The 26,952-nt window shown below is 39.8% G+C and overlaps 1 protein-coding gene across 1 annotated transcript; it reads right to left on the bottom strand.

Moving 5' to 3' along the window:
• RTF1 (RTF1 homolog, Paf1/RNA polymerase II complex component) lies at positions 1-26,856 on the bottom strand. Its single transcript, XM_065754838.1, is given in 19 exon segments — positions 1-1,368; positions 2,116-2,227; positions 2,521-2,616; positions 3,673-3,750; positions 4,317-4,374; positions 4,736-4,857; positions 6,044-6,121; positions 6,678-6,785; positions 6,871-6,958; positions 8,102-8,184; positions 9,177-9,354; positions 9,799-9,934; positions 10,770-10,881; positions 12,160-12,274; positions 14,798-15,002; positions 16,687-16,834; positions 24,132-24,242; positions 26,667-26,762; positions 26,764-26,856. Coding segments are annotated over 19 exon segments (2,124 nt in total). The 3' UTR covers positions 1-1,261.
• Between the last annotated feature and the right edge of the window lie 96 nt (positions 26,857-26,952).

The raw sequence follows: 26,952 nt of genomic DNA on the forward strand, positions 1-26,952 counted from the left end.
TTTTTTTTTTTAATTTATTTTTTATTTTTTTAAACACCTGAGTGATAAATTGAGCTGTCACCTTGTGTCCAGTCAAATATTCCATAAAGCCATACAGTTCTTGTGCTAGTGTTACACTCTGCTTGTACCGGTTCATACAAGAAAAATATGCATCAGCTGCTTCTCTCACATTACCTGCTGACCTTTCCACTGCGTCCTTACTGTGTCCTTCCCCTTTCACACAAAGTGATTTTCTTTCTTAATCTTTTATGCTTGTTTCATAGAAGCCCAGTTTAAATGGCTCACAAAGCAAGAAACAAACGTTAGCTAGAGCCCGATGAAGACGTGATGATGTAACAAATACGTGATACTGGTGGCTTGGAGAAAAAAAAATAAAGCCCAACCAATGAGCACCCCAGGGGCATCCCAGAAAGAGCTACTCCACTAAGTAAATCTGGAGACTCCGGATGTGCTATAGATGACAAGTCCGACATCAAGAGCCGTGCATCTCTCTCTCATCAAGTGAGCGTAAATAAAGAAGGGAACATGAAGTTAAACAGCTATATCAGCCAAGCCGTTTTAGTAAGAATCACATTTAATGAGTTTCTTTCTTGCAATTTCAGATGCTCAAATACAGCTGGTAGAAATTCAAAACAGCCGTAAAGAACTGTGACAGACTGATACAAATAGTACTGCAGCTTAAAAATGATAAAAAAACACCTGAAAAAAAGTCACACAACCCTCCCAAAAAAATTTACACTTTGAACCTAAGCCAGTTTTTGAAGATTCCCTTCTCCAAAGCTAGGATGAAGGAAGAAGAAGAGGAAGAAGAAAGTGCAGATGACCTTCCAGCCACAAAGGTCTTGCGCCAATGTTTATTCACCGTGCCTGTGGTGGTATGTTAGGGGAGATCACCAAGTGCTGATTCTGCGACCACCAAAAGAGATCCCTATGGAAATCCAGACCTCAGGCTAATACTGAACACAGAGTGGACCAACGAGCTGCATCAACAAAATAAAAACAGAACTCAATCTAAAAGAAATGGGAAGACCCCAAATAGCACAGATCCACATTTGTGAGGGGGGCAGGAAGAAAGGGCAAGAAGGGAGGTCTATACAGTAAATAGTTGAATGGTTTATGTTACAGATGACTGGCAGTTTTAAAGAGTCTCTTCCCAGCTCCATTGCTGCTCCAACCCAGAAGGGAGAACTGAAAGGGGAAGAAGAAAAGGTAGGACATCATCATGGAGCATGCAGGATCAGAAGCAGCAGAGTGGGCATGCTCAAATAAGCCCCCGCCTCTTTTTGTAGTCCTCCAAATTCAATGATCTCCGAGGAGCACCATCTTTTGCTGGTGGAGCCTTGGAGGTGATGGCCAGTGCCTTTGATTCTGTTGGGGACAAGGGAAGAGTGAGGACCAAAATAAATGAGAAAAAAAAAAAAGCACACAGATTTTTACTTCTTGTTTTTGCTAACAAAAACCACCACCAAAGCATACTTGGCTTCTCTGATATACATCAGGTTAAAAATTAAGAATGCAGTCATCTTACTGCTTATTTCCAAAGATAAAGCACATGCAATTTTGCTTCAACATCATCTGCAATGCCAAAGACAGCAAACAGCAACTTTATAAAGCAGCAGGTTCAGAAATTGAATACTTTATCCACATAGTGCATACATAGATTATGGAACAGGACAGTATGGGCTTCCCAGGCTTCAAAAAGTGACTACACAGTTTCATAAAGTATAAAGGTAGATATCAAAATTGATTAAATACAACATTCTCAGCTGTTCCTTAACTATGTGAGCCATATACACTGCAGATTAGAAGAACGTATCAGAAAACTCTCATTACCTCCTTTTCTCCCTAGGTATTTGAAGCAAAGATACAAGGTCATACAGGCTTTCAGTGCAACACAATACAGCTTTCTCTCAGTGAATATCACTAGCATGTGTCCACACTTCTTCAGTGTGAGATGCTTGACAAGAAACCAAACACAGAGCCCTTGCTCCCATTTTCAAAAGCCCATGACTGACCCTGAAAGAACTATTCGGGAAGAAGTGAGCTCTACCATCATATCCCTCTACTATCATATCATAGGGTAATCATACCCTCAGACTCAACTGGAACACCTACCAGAACTGGGAACCTGAAGATCAATCTTTACATCGAAGTCATGTACTTTGAAAAGATCTTCTGAGAGGTCGCTGGCTGACTTAGAGTTCACATCTTTATCCTTCCCTTGACCCTGAAAGAAGAACGCGTAAATATCCAACCCTTGTCCATACAGACAAAGGTCAGAGATGAGAATACCTTTTCCCCCTCACTTTCATCACAAACATACAAACATAGTTCAGCTGTCATACTGCTAGCAGACTTAACTTTATTTCCCCTGACAGAAAAAGCTCTTCTTTCTTTACATTAACGCTTTCAATGATACATAGTTCTAGAAGTGAAAAATTTACTATTAGGCATAAGTCTTTAGAGTAAAATGGTGACAGAGGTAGGAATCACGTAACAGAAGCAGAATGGGAAACTTGCCTTACTCATGTCCTTTGGAGCATCTGGTAATACACCAGATCCATATTTTGCATTTAGCTGGGCAAGGATAGCAGCTTGGACAGCAGGGTCTCGGGACTGTAGGGAGAAATAAAATACCATATGTAAATTGGTGGCCATTTTGTTAAGACAATGCTCATACCCATTCATATAAAATCAACAGAGAACGTAGATCAGTTGGTCCAATCTTAAGGATCTCAAAGACAATTAAATTCACACTGATAGCTACATAATGCATTAAACTAAAAGTTATCCTTCAGAAAGTCCTTCTTTAAGATTACATTATCTTTTTTGCTGCTGTGATTTGCTCTTATGATTAGCCTTAACACTATCCTCAGATGTACTTGCTTTTGTCTTTCAGTTCTGGCTAAAATACTGTACTAGAGAAGAAACTGTTACAAGACTATTTTCTTAACACGATAATGGTCCAATATTGTAACTTCACTCAACTATGATTCTTCCTTTCAGTAAATAACATTTAATAAATAATTATTCAGCTCAATTCCCACAGTAAAATCCCTTTTCTGCTTTGCCAATCTGTGGAGACTGACAAGTGTCTACCTTAAAGAGAGAAAAAAATAATTAGAAATGGTACTGCCAACTGAACTGTATGCTAATCCAGAATAGGCTTCAAAGTTTTATCATTTACAAGTAAGAGGTGATCCTCCAGCTTCACTGTCCATCGTTTTTACAGCTCTGGATGGCAGTAGCAGTTTTTGCCACTATCACAGTGGAAGTATGTGTTAAATTGAGGTCCCCTCTCACAAATCTTTAAAGAAAATCTCAATTAATTAGAAGCAAAACTGGCACGTAAAGTAACTTGTCTCCTCTAAGCTACCTAAATACATATAGTATTTCTATGTATAAGAATTCTCTAAAGAAATCCACAGCTCCTTCTCCATGTACATACCCATACAATTTACATCCTTTACGTTGGGGGGAAGCATTTTTTCCCCTTTTTCGGGATAGCAAGATTATAATTTCAATTATATCTCATCCTGACACTCAGAATGTTAATAGTAAATAGCACAGTTAGGCATGAATACACACAACATTTTCCTTCCTACTCTCTCCATTACATTGTTTTCTGCTTCTATGCAAATTGTCTCAGATGAACGTCAACATTATACTTACATTAGACACTATTGTGGGCTTGCACTGCCGCCTAGTAAAGGGGTCCATTTGTTGGTTTTTCATGCTGTGACTCTCAGCCTGAACAAACACACACAAAAAAAGCACATGGTTTTGCAGTTAGCTGCTTGCATCCCTGTAATCTTAAAGCAGCACCCCTCCCATGCACACACACATCAGCTATACATAATAAAAAGGTCATAAAAAACAGTATTACAGACAAGAAAGATTTTGTAACACCCACAGCCCTATACTTCACAAAGCAAAACTGCCCTAACTGCATACAACAGAAAACACCTGCACAACACTTAAGGTAAATGAGGCTTTAGCATTTGTTAAGAAGCTTAACTTTTCTTGAAGTGTCACCACAGAGATTTCAATACTATTTTGTTCTCCAAAGTTTCCATTCTAATTTCTTTCCCTTATAAAATGTATTACATTACTATTACAATCAGGAATCTCCTGACTGAAATGATCAAAATCAAAGCAATATGCTTAAAATAATAATAATAAAAAAAAATCACATCACTTGCCTATATAAAAGTTTTATAAGATCATTAAAAAAAGAGCAACTTCATCATGCAATTATCTTGCTCTGCATCATTTCATCTCTATATACACAGAAGTATTAATTTGGTATTATTTACCACAAGAGCCTTCTCAGACTCAACAATATTCCACTCTCTATTTCGTTGGTTGATGTAACTGCAGAAAAAGGGGGAAAAAAAAAGAAGGGAGGGATAAAGAAAAAGAAAATGACTGTCATATATTAAGTTTTATACAATAAAAAACCTGTCAGCATTCTTGCATCTTCATTTGACCACAAATAACACTTATCCAAATGCAATTGCTACCAGGGTTACATAAAGAGTTTCTGGTTTTGACATTTTTAACTGAATGACACATACAAGGAAGTGGAGAGAGGAAAATATTAGCAAAGCCATCACTAGGTAAGCCAGACAACGAAGAAACAAGGCCTTACAGTTAAAACACTGTTGATTTAATTGATTTATCTTACTAAATTAGTTTTAAACAAAGTACAGAAAGTGCCCAATATGTTTCTCACCTGATGGCAGAGATGTTTTTTGTTCGTTGACGATCAAGGGCCTCTGCTCTCTCCTCAAGTTCATTAAGCTGATCTTGAATCTGTTTGGCCTTATCTTGGTCCCCCAAGTCCTCAGCCATGGCCTTCAACCAAACAATAACTTATTAGGCACTACTTTTTACCACAGATCCAATTGGAGAAATGATGGATAGACCCAATAATCAGCCAACTAACCCTATTCCAGCTCCAAATGTCCTAACCACATATGATAAAAACAGCACAGTACTAAACTCACCCAGCAGGGTAAAACAAAACTGGGTTTCTCATTCTAATAATTTGTGAACTAAAGACTACTGAGGAACATCAGTCTCAGCATTAGCAGGACTAGTCAGTTAATCAAATGTGCAACTTCAATCAACTAAGTTTTAATATTGCTATTTGCCATCCCAGGAAAAGACTTTTATTTCCGCAACTGTGAGCTGCCACTTCAGCAAGTTGGAGAGCAGAACTAAGAAAAACAGCTTTATCATGCCACCTGGTGATAACAAAAAGGAATTGCACCCCTCCACACCATAAAACTAACAATTTACATATTCATGCTTCGTAAAAAAAAAAAAAAAAAAAAAAAAAAAAAAAAAAAAAAAAAAGCTATGACCAAACACTGCAGTTTAGCAAAAGAATGCAGAACTTCTGATATGAAGTCTTAGGTTTTACTCTGTATGAAACATAAATGTCCTGAGAAAAAGCTGTCCCAAACAAAAACAACGTGGTTGTTTTGTTTTTTGTTTTTTTAAATCTTTGTCTTCAGAGATACTAAAGACTTATTTGTTTACTTGTCTTCTGGGCTTTGGTTTCTCAGCACTGTTAAATCTGTGCATTCCAGGAAGTTTACAAGTAAAACAGTTTAGTGGCAAGTAAATCCTTCAGAAATGTATTCTTTTCAACACAAATTACTGGGCATATCAAAGTAAAAACTGCTATCCTCAAGCAAAAAGACAATTTAACTTTAGTTTTGAATCCAACTGTCAAGTGTTACAAAGAAGTAGCCTTCAAAAAATGAAAGGAAAACTAGATTCTAAAGCAGAACAGCATGAGAACTTCAAAGGGTCCAAACAGAGAAGCTAGAATTGTTGGCAATTGCCCTCAGTGAAAGAATGCAACAGCTTAAGCTGGGTTATTCAAGTATCAGAAATTAATCTGGAGAGCCACCTCTTTTAGCTGCATACTTAAAGTCAAGCTTACAGCTGACTGCTGTCAAAATCCAGAGGAGCTCCAGTTCTTCAAAATCAAAGACTGTATTAAGCTTGCAGATATCATCTCATCTCTCACCTTCTCCTTTAACAGCTGAGTTTTCTTCATAGCATAATTTGGAGGAGCCTTTCTGAACCTTTCCTTCTCTTTCACAATCTGTAAAACCAGAAGAAACAGCAATGATATGCAGGTATGAAATGTCTATTTCAACACTTGTACACTAGAAGCAACAGATCAGTATCACCTAAGAAACACACCTACTGCCAAGAATTTTACTCATGATCTTTCTCTGCTGCATTTTTTATTTTGTGACTTGGTAATGAGTTACAGCTCCATTCCCCTCACTTATAACCTACAAAAATCTGATGCTAATCATATTTGGTCAGGATGAAGAAAATATTAGGCTGCAGAAACTGTAACAAATGCATCTATCTCTGTGCTGTTAGCTTTTTATAGCTTGAGATTTATGGTTCCATATTTTGATTAGGTGTTCAAAGTCCTGCAACACAAGCTGAAGAGGAGGTAACAAAGAACAAAGATGAGGTAAAGTAACAATGAGAACCAAACAGCTGGATCACAGAGATACTCTATCCAGTTATAAAAATCTCATTTTTCTTAGGAAGGTGATACCATGATCATTTTGCATTGTAAAGGCTAATCTGCTACTCCACCTTCAAGCACTGCCATAGCCTCACAGCAACGTGCTGTTTACCTCCTCAATATCCTGGTCATTGAATTTGTAGTTGAGAGCTTCTTTGATGGACACTTCCTTCTTGTTTATCTCATCTAACGTGGGTAGCTGCATCCCAGCAGAAAACATCTAAACGAAAGAAATAGTTTAGTTTTAACTCAGAATACCAGCAGTAGAAGGCTGCTGAGAAGAAATTAAAGTCTGGCAAACTTACCGCTTCCTTCCACTTCATAAACTCACTTTCAGTAAACTCCTGATTTGAGACAAACTCCAAACGAAACACACGCTGATCACTGCCATGCCTGCAAGAAGAAAAACGTTACATCCCTTTCTGGTGGTACAGAGGTGTAGTTTTTTTTTTTTACCAGTAGGTAATAAACTGACTCATAAAATCCCAAACAGACACTTGAAGCTACTTTTTGGTGCACATGCTATTTATTCCTAATTTCACTAACATCGGCCACAGCACAGGAGCCTCAGTCAACTATTAGTACCAAGTAATAGTGCAAAGGAGCACTTCATGACAAGTCTGTAGGGAACAGTAGTACCCTCAGCAAAAAAGGGAAAGACTTATCTCACACCTAACCTTTAGATAGCCTGTTTGGTGACCCATTACATAATCTTTGGCAACAGAGAGCACTTTCACATTTGGATCGGTAGCAGTACTGAACTGTACCGAATGCAGAAGCCAACTGCAGTTGAATTTCTCATTCGACTAGTCAAGAGCCAGCAAGCCTTAAATATTACATTCTGTGGACACCTGCTACTAACCACTACTGAAATTAGTTGCCACAATGTACGTTTCAATCAACGTGTGGAGTTCTCTCCTGAAGAAGCAAAGAAGCTATTGTATATCACAATGGATACAGGTAAGATCTATTTTTTTCTGTTGTCACTCCATGCTTTCATCCAAATCTGTTCTCCATTTCCTTCAAATGATGAATTTCATCTTGACCTATCTCATCAGGATGTTTCATAATGTAACTGTTAACCTTCACCGTATGATCCTTAAAGGGTTGTCCTTACAAGTGAGAAATCTAATGCCATATTCAGCTTCTTCCCTCCATATTACTGTTTTTGTTGTAACACATACACCAAAAGTCATCATGTATGCCTTTAAATAATATGTATTTCTAAACGCTTGATTATAGCAATTGGGGAAAAAAACAGAAAAGAATATGGCCAAGCTCAAGAGGTATACAAGCTGTCATGGGTTACTAATGCAAATAGACTGCTTAGGTGTCAACACAGTCACAAGTCTCTGTATAACATTTTTATCATTTAATTATAACTGAAGTTTTAAAACAAAGAAAGAAGCATTCTAACAGTAAATGTCATTGCAAGGCTCAGTTTGCTTTACAGCTCTCATCTCCAAACCACACGGGGAACATCACATGACATAAAAACTGACTCATTAACTGATGAGGGTTACTTCGGTATCTTACCGCAACTGTAGTCCTTTGTTTGTCCGGGTACCACCGAGTTGGTAAACTTTTGCAGTCTCTACCACACCAGTTATTTCAGCAACCTGTACACAAAAGAAATGAAAGAATGCATTCTTGCGTGTATGTGTTCCTGTAACAGATCTGGCATATTTAAGTCTTTTCACTAGTCACCAAAAACTTCAGTCTAATTAACAATCCTAACCAGACCAGAGAAAGAAGGGCTCGTCGGTGGCCATTATCAGCTACTGAATTCATTGCACCATACAGCATCATTGAGTTGGCAAACAGAATCATCTTGATGGATTGTTTTTTTGGGGGGAGAGAGGGGGTATCTCCTTAATCTACCTCCTAGCCAAATGATGTGTACCTTCATACTTTCTGTACAATAAACTAAACTAGGGTTAATTGAATTTCCCAGAAGACATCATAGCTGTCCACATACTAAACAAAGCCCCCTCCGGGATCTTTTTAATGCAATTTCTGACAATATTATTACATCTTATGTTTGTAGTTACAGCAATGAACTGTGTTCTAAATCATTTTCTCTTCTAAATCACACTGATGTACTAGAAACATTTTGTAATGTGAGAACTGAGATCATGCAGTAACTGGGGAACATTCCCAGAATAAGGAGCAACTCTTACTCATCCTTACTCTCCCATAGCAGAGACCTGTACTCTGGTTTGTTACACAAGCGAAGAGACAAAACAGCATGAACCAAAGCTAGAACAGGCTTTGTTAGTGCTCCTTGCCTCGTGTAATATATATATAGATGCACAACACACACACTATATAAGCATACATACACGTCTACACACATGTATATAGAATGTCACCAACCAGCTTGATTTAAATGCCAATAAACTGTTCCCATCTCATCACATACCTGAACCCATACTTTGTTTATCTTAAAAGTGGTTTTCTCCATTTCTCTGGCAGCAACTACAGTTTCTGGCTAGAAAATATCCTTTTACATTAATCACCCTAACAACCATAGATGCCTCAGAAGTACTAAGCAGCAAATATTGTATTCCAGCACTATAAAAAGAGCAAAAATCCTTGGAACTAAACTCACCCGATAAACAGGTTTGCTATTGTGATTTCCAATGCCGATACGGACAAAGCAACCAGTGACTGTCTTGGCAAAGAAAGGCATATGACACCAGCGTTCCAGCTTGTGCCGTGATAACCGTACTCGGTTCAGTTCTTCGGGCAAAGACACTGGCTGAGATTTAGGAGGAATTTCTTCTTTCCTGAAGAGGGAAAGAAGGAAAATGGACAATATAAGAGATACAAACATCAGAGTAAGGTGCAGTAGAAGTTCTAAATTAAAAAAAAAAAAAAGATTAATATACCAGTTGACTGTAGATATGTAAATTTAAAATTAATGAGGAAGGTGTAATGCAAAATCCTACTGACTAGGTATAATACCCATTACCCTCGCTACTTCAAAGCGGAAAGACTTGTGCACCAAAGCAATTTATAGGCCAATTCTTCAAGAGAAGCCAGCACGTCTCTTTCCTGGCTAATATGCAAAGCTTCTGCAGCAATTGAACTATAGGACTAAAATCTAAACAGTGTAAATGGGGATTAAAACAACAAACTAGAGGCACTAATCCATCCCCAAATAATTCTCTAATATGATATCTGTGTTTTTCAACACACACAATAATTGTAGTGCAGTGTTTACTACTTACTCTTCCTCTTCATCTGAGGATGAGGACCTGGACGAGCGATCACTTTTTTCACTAGACTTATCATCCTCCTCCTCCTCTTCATCATCAGAGTATACTTCACTAGTCTTCAATGGCTGCTTTTTTGCAAGCAATTCAGCTGGAGGTCAGAAAAAGAAAAAGCAAGCTGTGACCTTTTTTTTCTTTTTGATCAAGCTCATTTTTTTGTGCCGAAATCTCACAGCTAAAAAAACACAAAACCACGAAATAACCAGAGAGCTGGATATAAATATTGGATACAAGTGCCACATGCTTAAATCCACTAGTAAGCTAAAATTCCATTGAATATATTCAAATTGAGAAATCAATTGTCACCTTAGATCTCTGTTGTAGTTACCTCCAGCTTTCCAACTTGACTGCAGATAGCCATAGAAGATGAGCATAACAACTGGATATACAAGTTAAAACTATCACAGTCAGACAATTTATTCTCATTTTATAAGGAAGAAAAGTAGTATCTCATGTTTGGAGTGAGACATAATTAAAACCCACAAGAGAAAAAAAAAAGCGATACATTAAAAGTCCATGGCAAGAAGGACAAGACGATTTGCCAGTGAAGAAACAAGCAAATGCAGACAAGATAGCACAAGTACAAAAAATAAGGTTTGGATGGCTCAGAGATCAAGTAATAGACTCTAAATGTCAAATTCTAATACATTAATTAGACATTACTAAGTGACATTCAGTAAAATACCAGGGGAAGCTTGCCCTGTTTTCTGATCATACTCCTTATGGGAATATGAAGAGCCAAAAGGTATCAAATAAATTTCTAGGTGATTATCTCGGTCAAAGAGAAAGATGACCAAGGAGGATGCAGACAGATCATTCATCCAAAGTGTAGGACTGTTGTATTCATTAGAAACAGGCAGAAACACTCTCAGAAAGCTGTAATAATGTCACAGAAAACTATAGTTAGAACAAAAAAGTCTTCACACCTGTTCTGTTCTTCCTTTTCTCTCTTTCTGCTTTTAGTTCCTCCATTGCCTGAGATTTCTTGTCTAGTTTCTCATCACGCTTTGATCGTCGCTCTTTGTTATGTGATGTGACCTAAAAACATATACACAGAATGTCCCTCAACACTGGGGGAAAATTCATAAACCGAAACAAAAATAATTGTTTGCAGACCAAAAACTCTTCAAATGAAAAATACTAACAAATTCAATTATAAAATAATCAGGTTTTCAAAAAGTTTGTTCTTTCATGATCTAGGGAAGTGTAAATTCATAAAAATAAAAGATTTTTGTACTTTGGACAAGAATGATTAACACATTTATTCTTCAACACTTCTGCCATCCATCTCAAACTCCAACAGCTTTAACTAGAATACCAAGTAACATCAGAATGTAGTTTTTGTAACAAGTATAAAAGGCAGTCATTTAAAGTAAGCCAAAGTCATTTCTGGAAGGCTACGCTTTTACATACTTATATGTATGCCTGCATGAGCACAATCTGCATACTATATATACATACATACTGTGTATGGACTATGTATACAAAGTACATTCATATGCAAACACATATGTAGAGCTGAGAGGGGCAGGGGAATGAGACTCATCCAACTTAACATGTGCCTGAGGAAGAACTCATCTCATACAACTTGATGTAGGTGTTAAACATCTATTTCACTAGAAAAAAGATGTAGGCTGCTCTGCCCCCTCTGAATACATCCTTCTCTACTGCACAGAGGAGGCAACTACAAGAGTAAACAATTAACTAGTTCTCAGACGGCAAGTTAGGCAAGATAAATTTCATTGTATTCTGGGAAGCTAACTGCCCAGGCTCATAAATTAAAGGCAGGCTCTCAACCTAACAATTCAGCCATTTGTAACTATAGTTGAGTTACTCAGGCTTTACCCACCCACCCACCAGCATTGCCCTCTTCCTCCTGGAGACAGAAAAAAAAAATACAGAAATACTTGTTTCTCCTAGAATTCAAGTTCTTCTTTCACAAGTAATTTAAAAGGATGAGTAGTTTCTGGCTCTCTCCAACTTCCACTTCCAATAAAGACAGCATATGATAATTCCAGACTGAATGACAGGTCTTGTCACAGGAACTCTAGATGTAGCCACAACTTGTTCTTCATTTTGTATTGTTTATTGAAAGGAGTTATCAGCACAGCCCTCAGCAGGCCAAAGATGTCAATCTCTTTTTAAATAAAATCAAAAGGCTAAAGATAGCTTGAGCAAAGAAATGAACCAAATCCTGACCTGCTTACTGTGCTGTTTGACATTTTTAAGGGAAAAATGTCAGGGGCAGGGAGAAACAGCATCCCATCTCCTGTTGCCAAGGAAAAAAAGAATTCGTTACTAAGTTTCGTTTCCTACCTGGGATTCTTGGATCTGTGTGAGTTTTTTCTTCTCCTGCTCTTCCTCTTGCTTTTTCTTTTTCTCTTTCTTCTCTTTCTTTTTTGCTGTTTTCAGTTTTTTCTTGATTTCAAATCTATTAGATATTTGAAAGAAAAAGTGCATGAAAGAATGCTCCCTTCTCAAGTGAATAAAGTACCATTACAATGCTATCTCAGTTTAAGTGGTCAGTAAACCTCAAGGAACACTTCCTACTTGGCCTAAGACAGTTAACCCTTTAACTCTGCCCCACAACACTGGTGGGTTTCATCCCATTTCCCCATTCCCATCCTCTCTCTTCTGTGAGAAAAATAAGGAGAAGCTAAGCTCAATAAAGTTCAGGCTTATAGAAGATGAGAGCTAACCTAAAGGTGTGGGGACTCCACGTACTAATTAGGAGAGTTTCCCAAGAAACATATCCTCACTCCAGCTTAATCTTTGCTGGAATAGTGTCCATTGCATGCCGCCTTCAACTGTAAAAATAAATCAGCTCTTACACAGAATTCGAATCTTAACAGAAAAAAGCTTGGTTCTTCAAAGCCATTATCATGCTAACTTCATCCTGATGGAACTCAACCTTTCTACCTGATCTTATGTCTGTATGGAAGGGAAGTCATAGTGAGTCACCTGCTACAGTACATTTCATCAGACTCAGGCATTTTCTGTGACTTAAGCATTTCTTTTTTGACCTTCCCTAAATGTGTCACCCTGAAATCTCATTTCTAGCCACTGTATTCAGAAGTCACAATTCCACTGGAACCATCCTGTGGCAGATTCCACTGCAGCATATTCTGATCGTTGCTTTAAAGTGTGCAAAAGCTTCCAGCAACCGAAATTTAAAATGCATTATGCACATGCCATTTTTCACCTTTGAAACTACGTGTAACACATGGGACACAGGCATTGTGTCACATGCCAGGTGCTGTAATCCCCCAAAATTTAGCAAAAGATACATACAGACAACATTTTGAACGATTCAACTTAACATAAAAAGTTAAATAACTATCCCTTCCACAACCACCTCTTAGTTCTATATGCCAACCCCTTGCACAGAACAGGACAAACTTGTTTAAGATTATATCAGCACTCGAGCTTAAATTCTTTAGCTAGCTTGTATCAAGTATTTTTTTGTGATTAATTTCGAAGAAAAACACTCAGTTACAAAAAAAAATATCTGTGAAAGAAATCTAGAAAAGTGGTGACCTTCTACCTAATCTAAGCCTAATCTTCCTCCTATTTTGATCTGTTTGAGGGCAGTGGACTAGAGAAGACATGGCAAATAATACTAAGAAGCACATTCAGACAGTGCCCAATTATGCCTTGGATAAACAGACAGCTGATTGTACTGATTTGATGCACACAATAGTGTTCGCCCTCAAGAAAAATTTCTCAGCAATAGAAAAGTCACTGAAGAGGGAAGAAAATGAAGAAAACGAAGAAAACATCCCCCACGTACACCAAATCTTTTGTTACATACATGGAGAAAAACAAATGAATAACCCTACAAGGAAACTGCCTGACAGTAAAATGTTACAGCAACAAATAAAACCACGACAGTTACGGTAGAAATCCACAAATGAACCCTGCAAAGATACATGTCCAAAACCACTCATCTTTATTTCAACACCCCTCCCTTCTACTAAGCCCCCAACTCGCTTTGCACCCACAGTGGCAACATGTAACACTGCCTGTGCTTCACTATTGCTTTTTGAAAAAACTGATGAAGCTTTAAGGAACTTTACACTTAATAATTTTCCAAAGTAGCAACATACGACAGCCAATGCAGAAAAGACATATGAGAAAGAAATCCTAATGGCTGTCATCTACTGTCCAAAGAACACAGGGCCACATCAGTAGCTGCTAACTACACGCATTCAGTAGCTAAGAAACTTGCAGAAACCAACCCTTCTCAAGAATGCACAGACTTTCTGCTCTATGTTTTAAACTAGCTTTAAGGACAATTCACACAACAACCTACCACAAAACTTAATCTGCTTTAGAGTGTTAAGCACCTAGACCCCAAACATGAGAGCAAAGTCAACACAGCCTCCACACAGAAAAGTCCAAATTAAGAATACAGAAAAAATATCTGTAAAGAAAGATCAAGCATTCTGCTGGAGAACATTAATCCTAAAACACCAGACACTTGGATCTCACTTTCCTATGCAGTGCTTTCTAGGAAAAATAACAGGCTAAATAACAAATTTATGTGAACATACACAAATGCTCTTGCTTTACAGTTTGACACCGTGCAAGAGTTAGACTTCATCACTTCCAATCTGCTGGACTGTCTAGCTGTTTACCCCATTTTTTCTGCTTTATTCCCTCTTCTCTTTTTTGTTTATTATTATTATTCATTGTTTTAAAGAAACAACACAAGTAGGCTACCTGCAAGTCACAGAAACAGAAATTTAAGTTACATAATGTTAATTTCATATGAATGGGAAAATACACATTTCACACTATATGAAAGATGTAGGATACGTTGTACGTCACTGTTTATGTGTAGGATTTAATTTCAGCAGCTGAACCAAACAGTGCATTGCAGAGGATTTAACTCAGTGCTGTTCACACAACACCCTGTATAAACATGCTATCAAATATCACAGTCTATATTTACCTTCTCTTTAGCACTTCTCTCTTCTCTATCCGATTAAACAGCTCCTGTTCTCTCTCCTTTTCTGTCATTTGTTCCAGTCGAGCCCGGTCTTCTTCATCTCCCATAAGGTCTTCTCCATAGCCATCGTGGAACTCCTCATCTTCAGATGAAGAATCTGAATCTGAGCTAGATGAGGAGCTGTTGCTTTCTGAGTCGGACACTTCTCCTAAAACAAAATCACAAGGCAGTAAAATTCAGCCGGGGCAAAGCCCAATCACTTCAGTGTACTATGGTAGCAGAGGGCATCAAGAATGAACTTATACTTCTCTTTAACTATATGAAAAAATATGCACGTAATAAAACCAAAACCTACTAAATACTTCAGTTCAGGAAGATGCACACACACTACAGAAAATGATGAAACAAGTAGTACTTTGTGAACACAAGATACGTTGTAGGAAAAAACTCTTTGCAGAACAAGAAAATCTTAGAAGCCCTTGTAAGAAAATCTTTACATTATTTAGAAGTTTCTTGAACACCCATAACTCTTGGGTGTTCACATCTCAAATGCCACTATGAACCACCGCCAACACTCCTTATTACAGCAAACCGAATAACCAAAAGTTGTCATTTGAAGACTGCAATCATAGGCACCCCTATATCACAGGATGGAATTAAAGCACCCTACCCTTGTAACTGTCAAAGTTGCAATGCAAGCTCCGTTACGGTAACAAGCACTCCCCAGTTACAGCAAGGGCTAGGCAACAGCTGAATCCCGGGTGATATTGGGTTGTAACACCACCTTTGAATTTGATCCAAATCCAAATGCTGTGATTATCTCACCTAATCAACCAGATTACACCAAAAATCCAAAAGCAAACAGATCCTAGAATTTTTTATTCCACTGTCAGTCAATCCTCAGTATTTCTGGAAATTCTCAGCTTTGCAACCTTACTCTGTGAAAAGCCTTGGTTTGTATGCACTTACAGGTACAGGTTCAGTCACTTCATGCTTTGGACTGTCTCCACCATGCTTAACATACCCAAAACTGTAAGTTTCTTCAAATGCTTTCTTAATTTTTATTTTTAGTATCAACTGAAGTTATAACTAACCACCTGCAAACTTTCACAGACATGATAAAAACAGGAAAGAACACAAAGTCTGTCTAGAGTAGAAACAGTCAATCACATTAAAAAAAGATTAAAATGTTGAAGAACTAAAATCATGACTAAATTTAAGTGTAAACGTGCAAAAGATCTGATTCAGACTTCCCAACCCCTACAATTCTGTGATAAGCTCCTGCTTGCATTACAGAATAACAGAGATGTATGGGTTGGAAGGGTCCTCTAGGGACCACTGAACCCTCTGATAAAGCAGATTCCCTACAGCACAGGTAGGTGGCAAGACAGGTCTTGAATATCTCTAAGATTCCAAAACCTCTCTGGGCAGCCTGCTCCAGTGCTCTGTCACTCTCACAGTAAAGAAGTTCTTCCTTAATTATTTAATGTTACATCCTTTTTCTTTGTTGTCACAATAATTCTGTGAAGACAAAATACACCAGCTGGAATAAAAGTAAATGCTAGCCAAACTCCAGACAGGTTGAAGGAAGAAGGGCACTTTCTAGGAGAAAGTCAAGTAATTATATCATACATTCTTCAACTGCAGCAACATTGAGCGGTGCATTTTTAAGAGAGCACCTATAGCAATGCAACATTAAATGACACTAAAAATACATGCTTGGAGCCATGGCAAGTTTAAGTCATTGTCTACCAGAAACATAAAAAAAAGCCCTCTCAAGTAGTCTTTAACATCAGCATTTAGCTTCACGCTTCAGCAGTTACCAAAGAGGTAACTTCTCTTGGCATTTTGCTGTAGGTACATGCTGTATGCAAATGCACACATTATCTTACCCTCTTCAGGTGCTGAGCTCTCAGCTGAGCTGTCTTTATCTGAACTGCCTGAAGAGGCAGCTTTGTTCATCTGTTTCTTCATGGCTCCTTTCTTCTCTGCCTTACCCGCTTTTCCCTTTTTTTTGTTTTTAGAACCTCCAACAGTCCACTGCAAGGAAAAAAACAAAAAAGGGATAATAACACTGGAACATCACTCCTCCCTTCTCCATCCCGCCTCAAAACAGTGGAGTAAAAATTTATCTGACAGCGACAAATAAATCATACAAAGGGTGAGTGGGAACAGGGGAAAAAATTCAGTAGGTAACTCAGTAACTGAAAGAATTTTATGGTAGCTTTTTCTTTTGCTTATTAAAAAAAGTTATCATTGCAATCTAATAGTTGACAGAACATTCCTTTAAAATAGGATGAAGACTTTAGAGTTCAGTCTCATATACTCTAGGAAAAAATTTACGGAAGATAGATACCTAAGAAAACAATTTAAATAACAGGTGTCCAACTGTATTTGCAAAGGTTATCTTCAGCTTACTACTATTAAATAGAAGTAGCAACAGATGCATCTCCACAACTAGTTTGTTCAAGAACAAATTTTAGATTCCATGAAGGAACACTAATTACCTGAGTTTTATACAAATCTCAGCTTTGCCAAGAGTTCACAGTGCCTGTATGTTTTTATGCCAACAAACCAGCAGCATACTCATTCTCAGACAGTAGTGTCACCTCCTGTGCCTTACATGCAGTACACAAGTCAGAATCAAATCAGAATCACAGAACTAAAAAAAACCCAACAAAACAGCAAATGTCTAGGCTTTAATTTTTTCACCGTATCTTCAATTTGGGCTGCAGTTTCCAAGTTTGGTGTTTCTGCCACCACACACACGAGCAACAACTTAAACACTACACTCTGAGAAAAGACAGAATTTACCTTACAGAGTGATTTCTTACTACATTTCTTCCCTAGTCCCAACCACACAGGTAATGCCAGTAGGGAAAAGAATTGATGAGGATGGTCTACAGAAGATTCTAAGGCTTTGCAATGTTTTGCAGCACATTACATCTCATAGACTCTCTCTAGATTCTCTCTTCAAGAATTAAATAGTTTGTTTCTAAATAAATATACTTAGAATATTATCTTCTTCATATCTGTATATTACCACTCAAGCACATCAACAGCTCAAGCATGTCACTTATTCCCCCTTAAAAGGAAAATATGCAAAGCAATGCTCGCTTTTGTCATTGCTTAACTGAGATCTTATACTAGAGATTACCTTAGTTGAAAAAAAAAAAATTATATATTATTTTCTAAGTATATATATTTACATTAAATCTTCAGTGCACACACATTTCAGGCTTATTCATCAAATCTGACTTCTACTTCTGCATCCTTATTCAACCAATTAGTTAGAAGCTACTACCTCATCTATCAGTATCCTTAACATTTCCTACTTGAATCAAGTCACAGCTGGCCTTGTACCTTTCACATTAGTGTTTACTTCAACATCACCTTTACGTGTCAGCAGTGCCTTCAGATTTATCTGTCAAAGGTCAGGCAGAAATTCTCTTTTGAAAGATGTACGAACAACTACCTAGTGGTGAACTTTGGATTGCAATCTTTGCCTCCATCTGTTACACATCAAAGAACAGGTGAGAAGCTGCAGAGAAAGCATCTCATTTTGCATCAGCCTGAGCTTGCATTTACGACTTTACTGGCTCCTATACAGGAGCTCTACTTGTTCAGCATTTCAGTGCTGCTGCCTGGCTTCACCAATATTGCCATTAATTATCCTGGTCATCCATGCCCAAGAAAGAAAGAAAGAAAGAAAAAGAAAGAAATAAGAAAGCACTCCTGGAAGGCCATGAAATGCATGATAACTTGCAGCCCAAACTGAAGATTTGAACCCCTTCCTCCTCCTCTAGCACAATGGCAGAGATCAGAAAGTTAAACACATGTTCACAGCTAACGTAAAGTAAGAACACATATCCAGTTACAGTCACTAGAATTTGTTTGTTCTGCTTCACTTCCCTTCCCTCTAAAGAGGACCACAGCTTCCAAAAATCTGTCATTTACTGCAGCTTCTCCAGGTTCCCTTCTCCACACTCAAAGCAGGCACAGCCAGTCAACACTTGCCATGCAATATCCCCAACTATACAGCCTCCTCTGAGCAGCCCCTGCCACCCTGGCCACCATAAGGAACCCTCTATGGTTCCAGATACAACAAGAATACAGATACGCAGAAGTGTGCTGTAACACTTTTCTGCTCATTTTTAGTACTACTGAACAACAGAACTTCATGGTTCTGTCACAGGAAGTAGCCAGAAACTATTTCAATTTTCCCTCCTGCTCTAAAGGTTCACAGTGCTGATAGCTTACGTATTTCCCCAAGAAGTCCAAATGTAAACACAGTATCCAGAATGGACTGCCAACACGAAGTGTTGCTAGAAATCAGCCAGATTTAGAAGTCAGAAAATCCTTTGTAGCTTTGTAAACCTAGAACACATTTCAACCAGGGAGATGAAGAGATCAAGAGAAGAAAAAAAGAAAGTGAGCTCTAACTCACAATCAACAGAATGAAGTCGAATTTTTACCAGTGCTATACTATTCACACAGTACCCAAACATATCAGCCATTCAGTTTTTCAAGCAGGTGTTCTTCCTGCTTTTTACATCAAATCAGTCAGAGTTGTAAAACTAAGTTTACCAGCCCATCCTTGCTATATCCTTCCCTTATGAACATGTCTTTTTTACAAACAAAAGGCAAATGACAAGACAACTTCAAAACAGAAAAGGACCCTCACCAACATTTTTCTAGCCTGGATGAACTTCCATGCCATCTTAAGCACTTATGTACCAGGACTACTTCAAAAGTATCACTGCCTGTTTTAAGACATTGGCCCACAACATCAAAGGCAGATCTTGGAGGTATGGCAGTACAGGTCAATACTCCACTACGTTTTGTTGCTGTGTGACAGATGGCAGCAGAGGGGCAGTGTGACAAAATGGCACCTGAAGCAAAGGTGTGTCACTCACTTCCTCCATGTGGAAAAAAAAAAAATCAACATTCATGGATGCTTCCTGAACATTTATGGAAACCAAAGCAGGCAAAGGAAAGACTTTCTAAAGTAACAGAAGAGGTTTATTTCAGGAACTAGCTGAATGAAGGCCAAAATCCACCTGCCCTCCCCTAATGTTTGAATCTCACACAGTAAGCTCACAAAAATAAAGTACCTAAGAAAAAAGAATGCATTTAGTAAGTTTAATTTCAGTGTAAGCTGCAAGTTAACTTCTGCTCTAGAGCTACTTTTGGAGGTCACCGTACTGAAAAACTCTGAGACCTGCACAGAGACAACATGGAGATGGCAGATCCTAGATATTATTAAGAAGCACTCTCCATAACCAAAACAAACCTGGGGATACTACTGGCTATGAAAACTTTCTAAGATTTATTTTAAAAGCCTAGACGTGAGCAGCCTTGAAAAACTTGGCCAACATGTGCCTTGCACAGATTTGCCACTGAGCTATCATCAGATGGACTAAAAAAGGCTCCTACTTCTCCAAACATTAGACAGTGCCTTATGACCAGATTGTTCACAGCAAAAACTGCTTTCTGAGTACAAAGGAAAATGTTTATTCTGTTAAAGTAAATAATGCAACATATCCAATTCCAACACCTGGATGAGCCTGCACCTGAAGCTCTGTACTCCACATATCACAGCTCTTGGAGACTCTCATACCCTGAAATCTGCATCCTTGTAAGTTAGTCCCATGCTAGCCTGCAATTTAAAGTTACTTGCAGACCAAACTTTCTGCTTTGTTTTTTTTATCTGCTTTGTTCACAGCTGGTTCACGTTACTTCTTTGTGCATGTTAGCCTCCATACAGTTAGCCTGCACAACTCAGGTTGACACTTGCATATCTGGGGTGTGTGCATGCAAACTAACAACAGTCACCTTTCCCTTCCTTAAGGAAAGCTCTACTACTCTGTGTTAACAGCGAAGGAAACTGGCCCCACAGAAACCCAAAGAAGAAAGCATACGGCCATACAGCTGCATAGAGGCAGGTTAATGCTCTCTGTTTAAAAATCTTTAAGTTTGAAAAAGTATGGCAAAGGCCCCACAGGACTGGAGAAGTCTAACAGGCACAGCCAAGCAGTGTTATGAAATAAAAGCACACACCGAAGACATTTAATATACTAATCTCCACAAACCCACAAGACACCCCCAAAACAGAAGTAACACATGCTTATCTGTGGTTTACCAAAGCTCTTGAACTTTAAACGCAGTAAGGAGATTTAAACTTTCAAGCCCTTTCCAAGTAGCAGAGGCACAAAGCCTTCCAAGCAGACTGCTACTCAGAATTGACTTACTCTCTGCATGAACTCTGTTTACCTTTTCCTCTATTTCCACAGCCCTGAGCATGGCTGAAGATTTTGTTGCCTCCTAACAGATCTGCCAATTTGCAAATAAAGGCCTAAAAACAAATCTTCAGCGAATTCCAGCCTGGTAACAAGAATTCATGATCTAACTTTTCATGCCCTGAAGTATCTTCTATTATCACCCTACAGCTGTTAAAAGGCACAAGGAAACTCTTCAGTACATTAGAATGAGTGTAAAAGGGTACTGTCTTACACAAGCATTGCTAACACACCCTTCAGGAGCATTGCTGCCTCCTGTCTAAACTAAACTGATGTTCGTGAAGTTGTTCCAGAAGTCATCCAGCACAGCAGAAAGAGTTATCCATGAGAAACAATGCCATGACAAAAGAAAGAGCAAAAACCTAGAGTTAACCTACCACAACCTCATCTACATAACATCTTCAACCCGCAGTGGGGGTCAATACCTACTACACTGCAGCCCCAAAAGCAACTGGCAAATAGTAAGCTAGAACAGAATAATAACAGTCTGGGATGGTGAGCGCGTGAATGGCCATGGCCACATGTTGCTTCACAGATAAAGAAACTGCCTTTACAACTATGTCCAGCTTACTGCATCACTTTGCATCACTTCTTATCACAAAGCTTTGCCGGAGTTGCTGCTCATCTGTGGTCTAAATAGCAGTTCAGTCAATTCAGCCGTATAAATTCAGCAAACCCACCAGAATATGATTCAGTGCATTTCTCCTGCCTGATCATTAACAGCTCACCCTCAGGCTCTTGGCTAGGTAATCTGGTTAAGACAACAGCTCCTTAAGAAACTATAGAAGCCAGTATTCACACACCATGAACATCCAGTGCGGCTGAGAGCTTTCACAGAAGTACACTCTTGCTGTAACATACACTACATAGGTGATAAAGATCTCATAAAATCACTTGGGCGCCACTATATACATTGCATAATTAGCACAAGCTCTTATCCCTTAATTACAAAAAGACAATCTTTTTCTGCCCTATGTTCCCCAAATTTTCTTCCCTACAGAAAAGTAGAATGTGGCATTCAACCTCTGAAGCAGAGATCTAGGCTCCTTTCCTATATATATGCAATATACCAACTATTCTGGAACATTTAGGGCTAGCCAGGAACCACAAAGGATGTAGACTTCAACGCATTCAAAGCAACAATTTCTATGCTGCTGCCTCAAAGTCCTCATCTTCCAGGAAGACAAGTAAAATGGTTTCACCTTTTAGACCCCAACTCTTAACCTCCAAGCCTCAGCAAACTCCAGAGCAACTACAAGAGCATTATGCAAAACCAAGGTTGTTCAAGCAGGAACATTAAGCAGGTGGGTAGTTAAGTCCAGGGACGCACACAACAGAGTGACCGGCAAAAGCTGAGCTGTCATAACCTGGCCTGTCTCACCCTGCTATGAGAAGCAGCAGTTCGGAATGCATATTTCAGGCACACAAATAGAAGCACGTGTCCTAATTGCCTCTTCTCTAAACCTTTTCCTCCTGCTGCATGGAAGTCAGAAAGGAGAGCATCAGGAAAAATGTAACGCTGATTCGAAAGTTTCATCTGCACATGGTGCAAGAGACATACTACTGCATCTGCATGGTCTGTGCATATTAAAGAAAAAGACAGACTTGGCTTCAAAATCATTCATTTTCCTAGCAAATTCATGAAGGAATATACTGCTGTACTCCACATTTAATGGAAAAAAAGACCTTATTTGTAATTAAAACAATAACAAAAAATATTGAATAATAGTATTTGTTCTATCAGTTTTCAGAGATAAACATGGGGCAGAAGACTTTATAAGCAAGGTGCTCTCCAAACCTGCTTACCTTTCCAGACAAACTGATCTCCTAGCAGCAGGATAAATAAGCTGCATGCCATCAGTTTAGAACACTCAAAGCAACAGGTTGAGTGCTAACCCAGTAAGACAGCTAATGTCTAGTTTGTTCACAATTTTCTCATTCCTTAATTGATAGTAATAATAATACTAACAATTTGTTGTGCTTTTTTTTTTTAATAAATGCTTGAAACAGAGTCCCAACTTTACTTATAAAAAATAAAAAAATCACTAAAAAAACCCAGTAAGAATCTACACACAAACACACTAGAGGGTGTGCATTCTTAACACGTACAGGAATAACTTCTAGAATCCCAAAACAGTTTAACAGTTCATAGTTTATCACTGGTTGATCCTGCAAGTTGTCACAGTGAATAAACCTTCCCATACTATCAAGAGGGGGCAAAAGCAGAACAGTCCCTTGCTTCGTTTTTAAGAACAGATGTAATAAGAGATCTGACAAAGTACAGAAAGCTTACAAACATCTTTGCAACTCTTCAAGAAAATGTTTTATTTAAATTACTAAGTGACCCATTTGTCAGATCCTCTAATAAATCATTTCAGTTTTCACTTGCATATGAAAGCAGAAACTTCTAGTCAGCTCTAGAATGTAGCACCAGATAATAAAAACAGATGGAGCAAACCTGTATATAGCATTGCTATAGGAGAATTTGTCAAAACCTTAAACTAAAGTAATTCTAAACTCCCGTCTCAGAAATGACAATAAAACCAGACCCTGTTGCACGTTCAAATGGTCAGACACTGTTATTTCACAGTAGAGTTACTAGAGAATCAAAGCAGCAAAATAGGACAGTTTTACTGCAAAACAGTCCCACCTGCTTTAGCCCTCCTCCCTCTCCCTGAGAAAACCCTGTCCCAGAGCAGAGGATCTCTCTCCCCTGAATTCAGAGTCCAGCTTCAGTTACTTCATCATTACTTCAACCACAAACATTACACAGGAAAAACACTTGATTTAAGGAGGCAGGACACAGAAACATTCAGACCACACGAACATGAGATTAAACAGGCAGACAACTTAATCACATTCATACTACTTGGTGTGCAAGAAAGACGAGACTGTGTGCACATCCTCTACGTTTACTAGGCCTATCTCACTTTATAATATAAGCAAGCTGAATACACCGTGTGACAAATACTTTCACTGCAGAGGTAGAGTCAGACGAGTGACCCATCAGAAGTTCACTGACAGCATAACAAACTCACCTCATCGTCACTGTCCGATGTCTCAGAGTCCGAAGATGCTGTAGGTTTGCTCACTGGTGGCTCCTTTTCCTCAGAGTCACTGCGCTTCCGTTTGGCCAGTGACAAGAGCTCCTGGTGAGGAAAAAAACACACACTGATTTAAAAATGTCATAATTAGTTTTACCAATCCAGGTCAGTGAACATGTACCTTCTCTATCGTATTTGAGTGCATCCCAGTAACAGGATTATCCCCACTAACTGGGGAACAAAATCTACTCAAGTTTCATAAATATACGTATACATACAGAGTTTTAATATAGCTGAATGTTGCAAAAGGATTTTGAAAGCCCTAAGTAGTAAATATTATCAGCATCACTTTAAATAAATTACCTTCAGGTCTGTGGCATTTAGATCAGGTGAAAATTTAGAAAACCCTATTTACATTGCATAGCATTAACCCCAAAAGCCAAATGCCACTAGAGAGTCTAGTGCAATAAATGCTTGATCAGTTCATTTTTCTTCCTTTTAAAGAGATCTGCAATCATACATGTTATAGATATATTATATATGTTATGACACAGATATGATATGTGTTATGATATAGATACATCACACCTGATGCTTTTAGTGAGACTGTTCAACTCCTTCTCACTATTCTTAGGTGCCACGGAAGGCACTAAAAGCAGTAAATACACTCAGAGCACGTGCCAAGCTCAAAGCTGTGGAGCAACCCCAAAAGCCACACAGGTAATCACGAAGAACTAACGGCTCACAAGTAAACTCATCATCTGCTGTTCACAGATTGTTCAGATGACAGAAGCAGTAATTCAAAACAATTACTTCTGAAGCTGCAGTACTGTCTTTCTAGTCCATGACAATTTATTATTAAAAGCATTGCTCCGGGGCTGATGAATCTTAGCAGTGAGTGAAAATAAAGCAACACCAACTTCTGCAGGCTTGGGAACACAATACCAGATTGGTTTGAATTAGTTTGATAACTGGAAGATTACCTCCTCAGCAAATGGATTAGTTTCGTACCTCAAATGAGAATATAAACATTACTGAAACTGAGGGCCTAGGCTTTTACCAACAAATTTGGCAATGGCACTTCACCAGTCGTTTTCTGAAGACGACATCCAACGCCAACAGAACACATTTACACAATAAGCAGCTCTCTTATGGAAGTGCCTGGTGCTTTCTACAATCATTTTCTAGACATCACCTCTGACAACTGTCTCTAAGCAGTACTTAGTTCAACAGATTACCTTCCACCTATGACACCTTGGTGCTAACATTTATTGCTGCCTCTACTCCGAGCAATTTGCCTACTTTCTATACAGCCTTATTCTTTCCATTTTCCGTGACAGCACATGAGAAAGGCTCTTATTCCTTTGATTCAATCAGCCCAGTTCTCTAAAGAAAGCTGTCAAACATTTAACCAATAATGGCCCCTCTCAGCATCCTTAAAATCTCACCTCAGGAACAGCCCTGCTGCACAGTTTCCACCCTTGCACGTGCATTTCCCTGCTGTGCACAACTCTACAGGGGACAAAGCAAAGGCAGGCAGCTTTGGTGTCACCACCAGGCAGCATTAAAAGTAGAGCTGTAGATGCGTGCTCCTAGCAAGGAGCAGAACCACGCAGCTATTGCTCCACTATCACTCTGCTTGCCTGATCTATGCTAGGGTTAGACCAACTTCTCCTGTCTTCAGAAGCAACTACAGAATACAGCAGGGTGAGAAGCTGAGAGCTTTAGGGGGAAACAAGATCAGCACCATCAGGGCAGGCTCTGCTATGGTACGTTTGTCTAAAGGGGCATCCAATTTGCAGCTCCAGTCTGCAAAAACGTCTCTGAGGGTTTGAAGCTGGTGTTATTTATTTATTTGCAACACAGCAACAACTTCTCTATTAAAAACCTCCAAGGTCCAGCACACAAATTAAACAGATATGCAGGCTCCAGCACGTGAAGCCAACCCATGTTCTCCAAGCGTTGCCACAGAAGATAAACCACACTTCACCTATAACATCTTTATTTACCACCTGTTAGCACCTGCTGCCCCGAGAGCTGAAGCATTGAGAAGGCCTCTCCAGAGAGGAGCACATGCCGTCCTGCAGCCTCGCGATGCCCCACACCGCACTCCCAGCCCCAAGAAGTGCTGAAAACGGCAGCGCACGCTGGCCCAGGCCACACGCTCTCAGTAGTTCCCAGCAGCACAGCCGGGCCGGCAGGGCCCGGGAGGGAGCAGCCGCTCTCAGCTCCCGGGATCGGCCGCCCTGGGAGCGGCGTTGCGGGCGGCACAGCACGGCTCCCCGTGCGCTATGTGCCGCCGGGCCCCCTGCCCGCGCCTCAGGAGCCCGAGGGCCGAACCGACGCGCATCCCCGCGGCCACCGGCATGGCCGGGCAGGGCGGGCTGCAAGCGGCGCCGCGAGGCCTCTCTACGGAGCTCCCGCGGGGGCCGCATCCCAACCGGGCTGAGGGGAGGAGGGAGGGAGGAAGGGATGGCGGCGCCCAGCCCCGCGCGGGCCGGAGGGCCCAGGCCGGGCCTCCCCGCGCACCTGGTCCAGGTTCTCCTCGCTGCCGCTGTCCTCGGTGTCAGAGTCGATGAGGACGCGGCCTTTCCGCTTCTTCACCATGGCGGAGGCGAACTGCCCCGCGTCCCTGTCCGCCGGCGGCGGCGCGGCGCTCCGAGCGGCCCGGCCTGCCCCGCGCCGCCCGCCCGACCGGGACACAAAGGGCACCGCGCATGCGCACCGCGCCGGGGCGGGAAGGAGGGCGGGGCCGCTGCGGCCCGTGACGGGAGAGGGGCGCGATGGCGGTTTGCGCGCCTCTTCCTCCTCGGGG

The sequence above is a fragment of the Cyrtonyx montezumae genome, unplaced genomic scaffold (genome assembly GCF_038088225.1).
Source record: "Cyrtonyx montezumae isolate F1298 unplaced genomic scaffold, pur_monq_1.0 scaffold_10, whole genome shotgun sequence".
Lineage (NCBI taxonomy): Eukaryota > Metazoa > Chordata > Aves > Galliformes > Odontophoridae > Cyrtonyx > Cyrtonyx montezumae.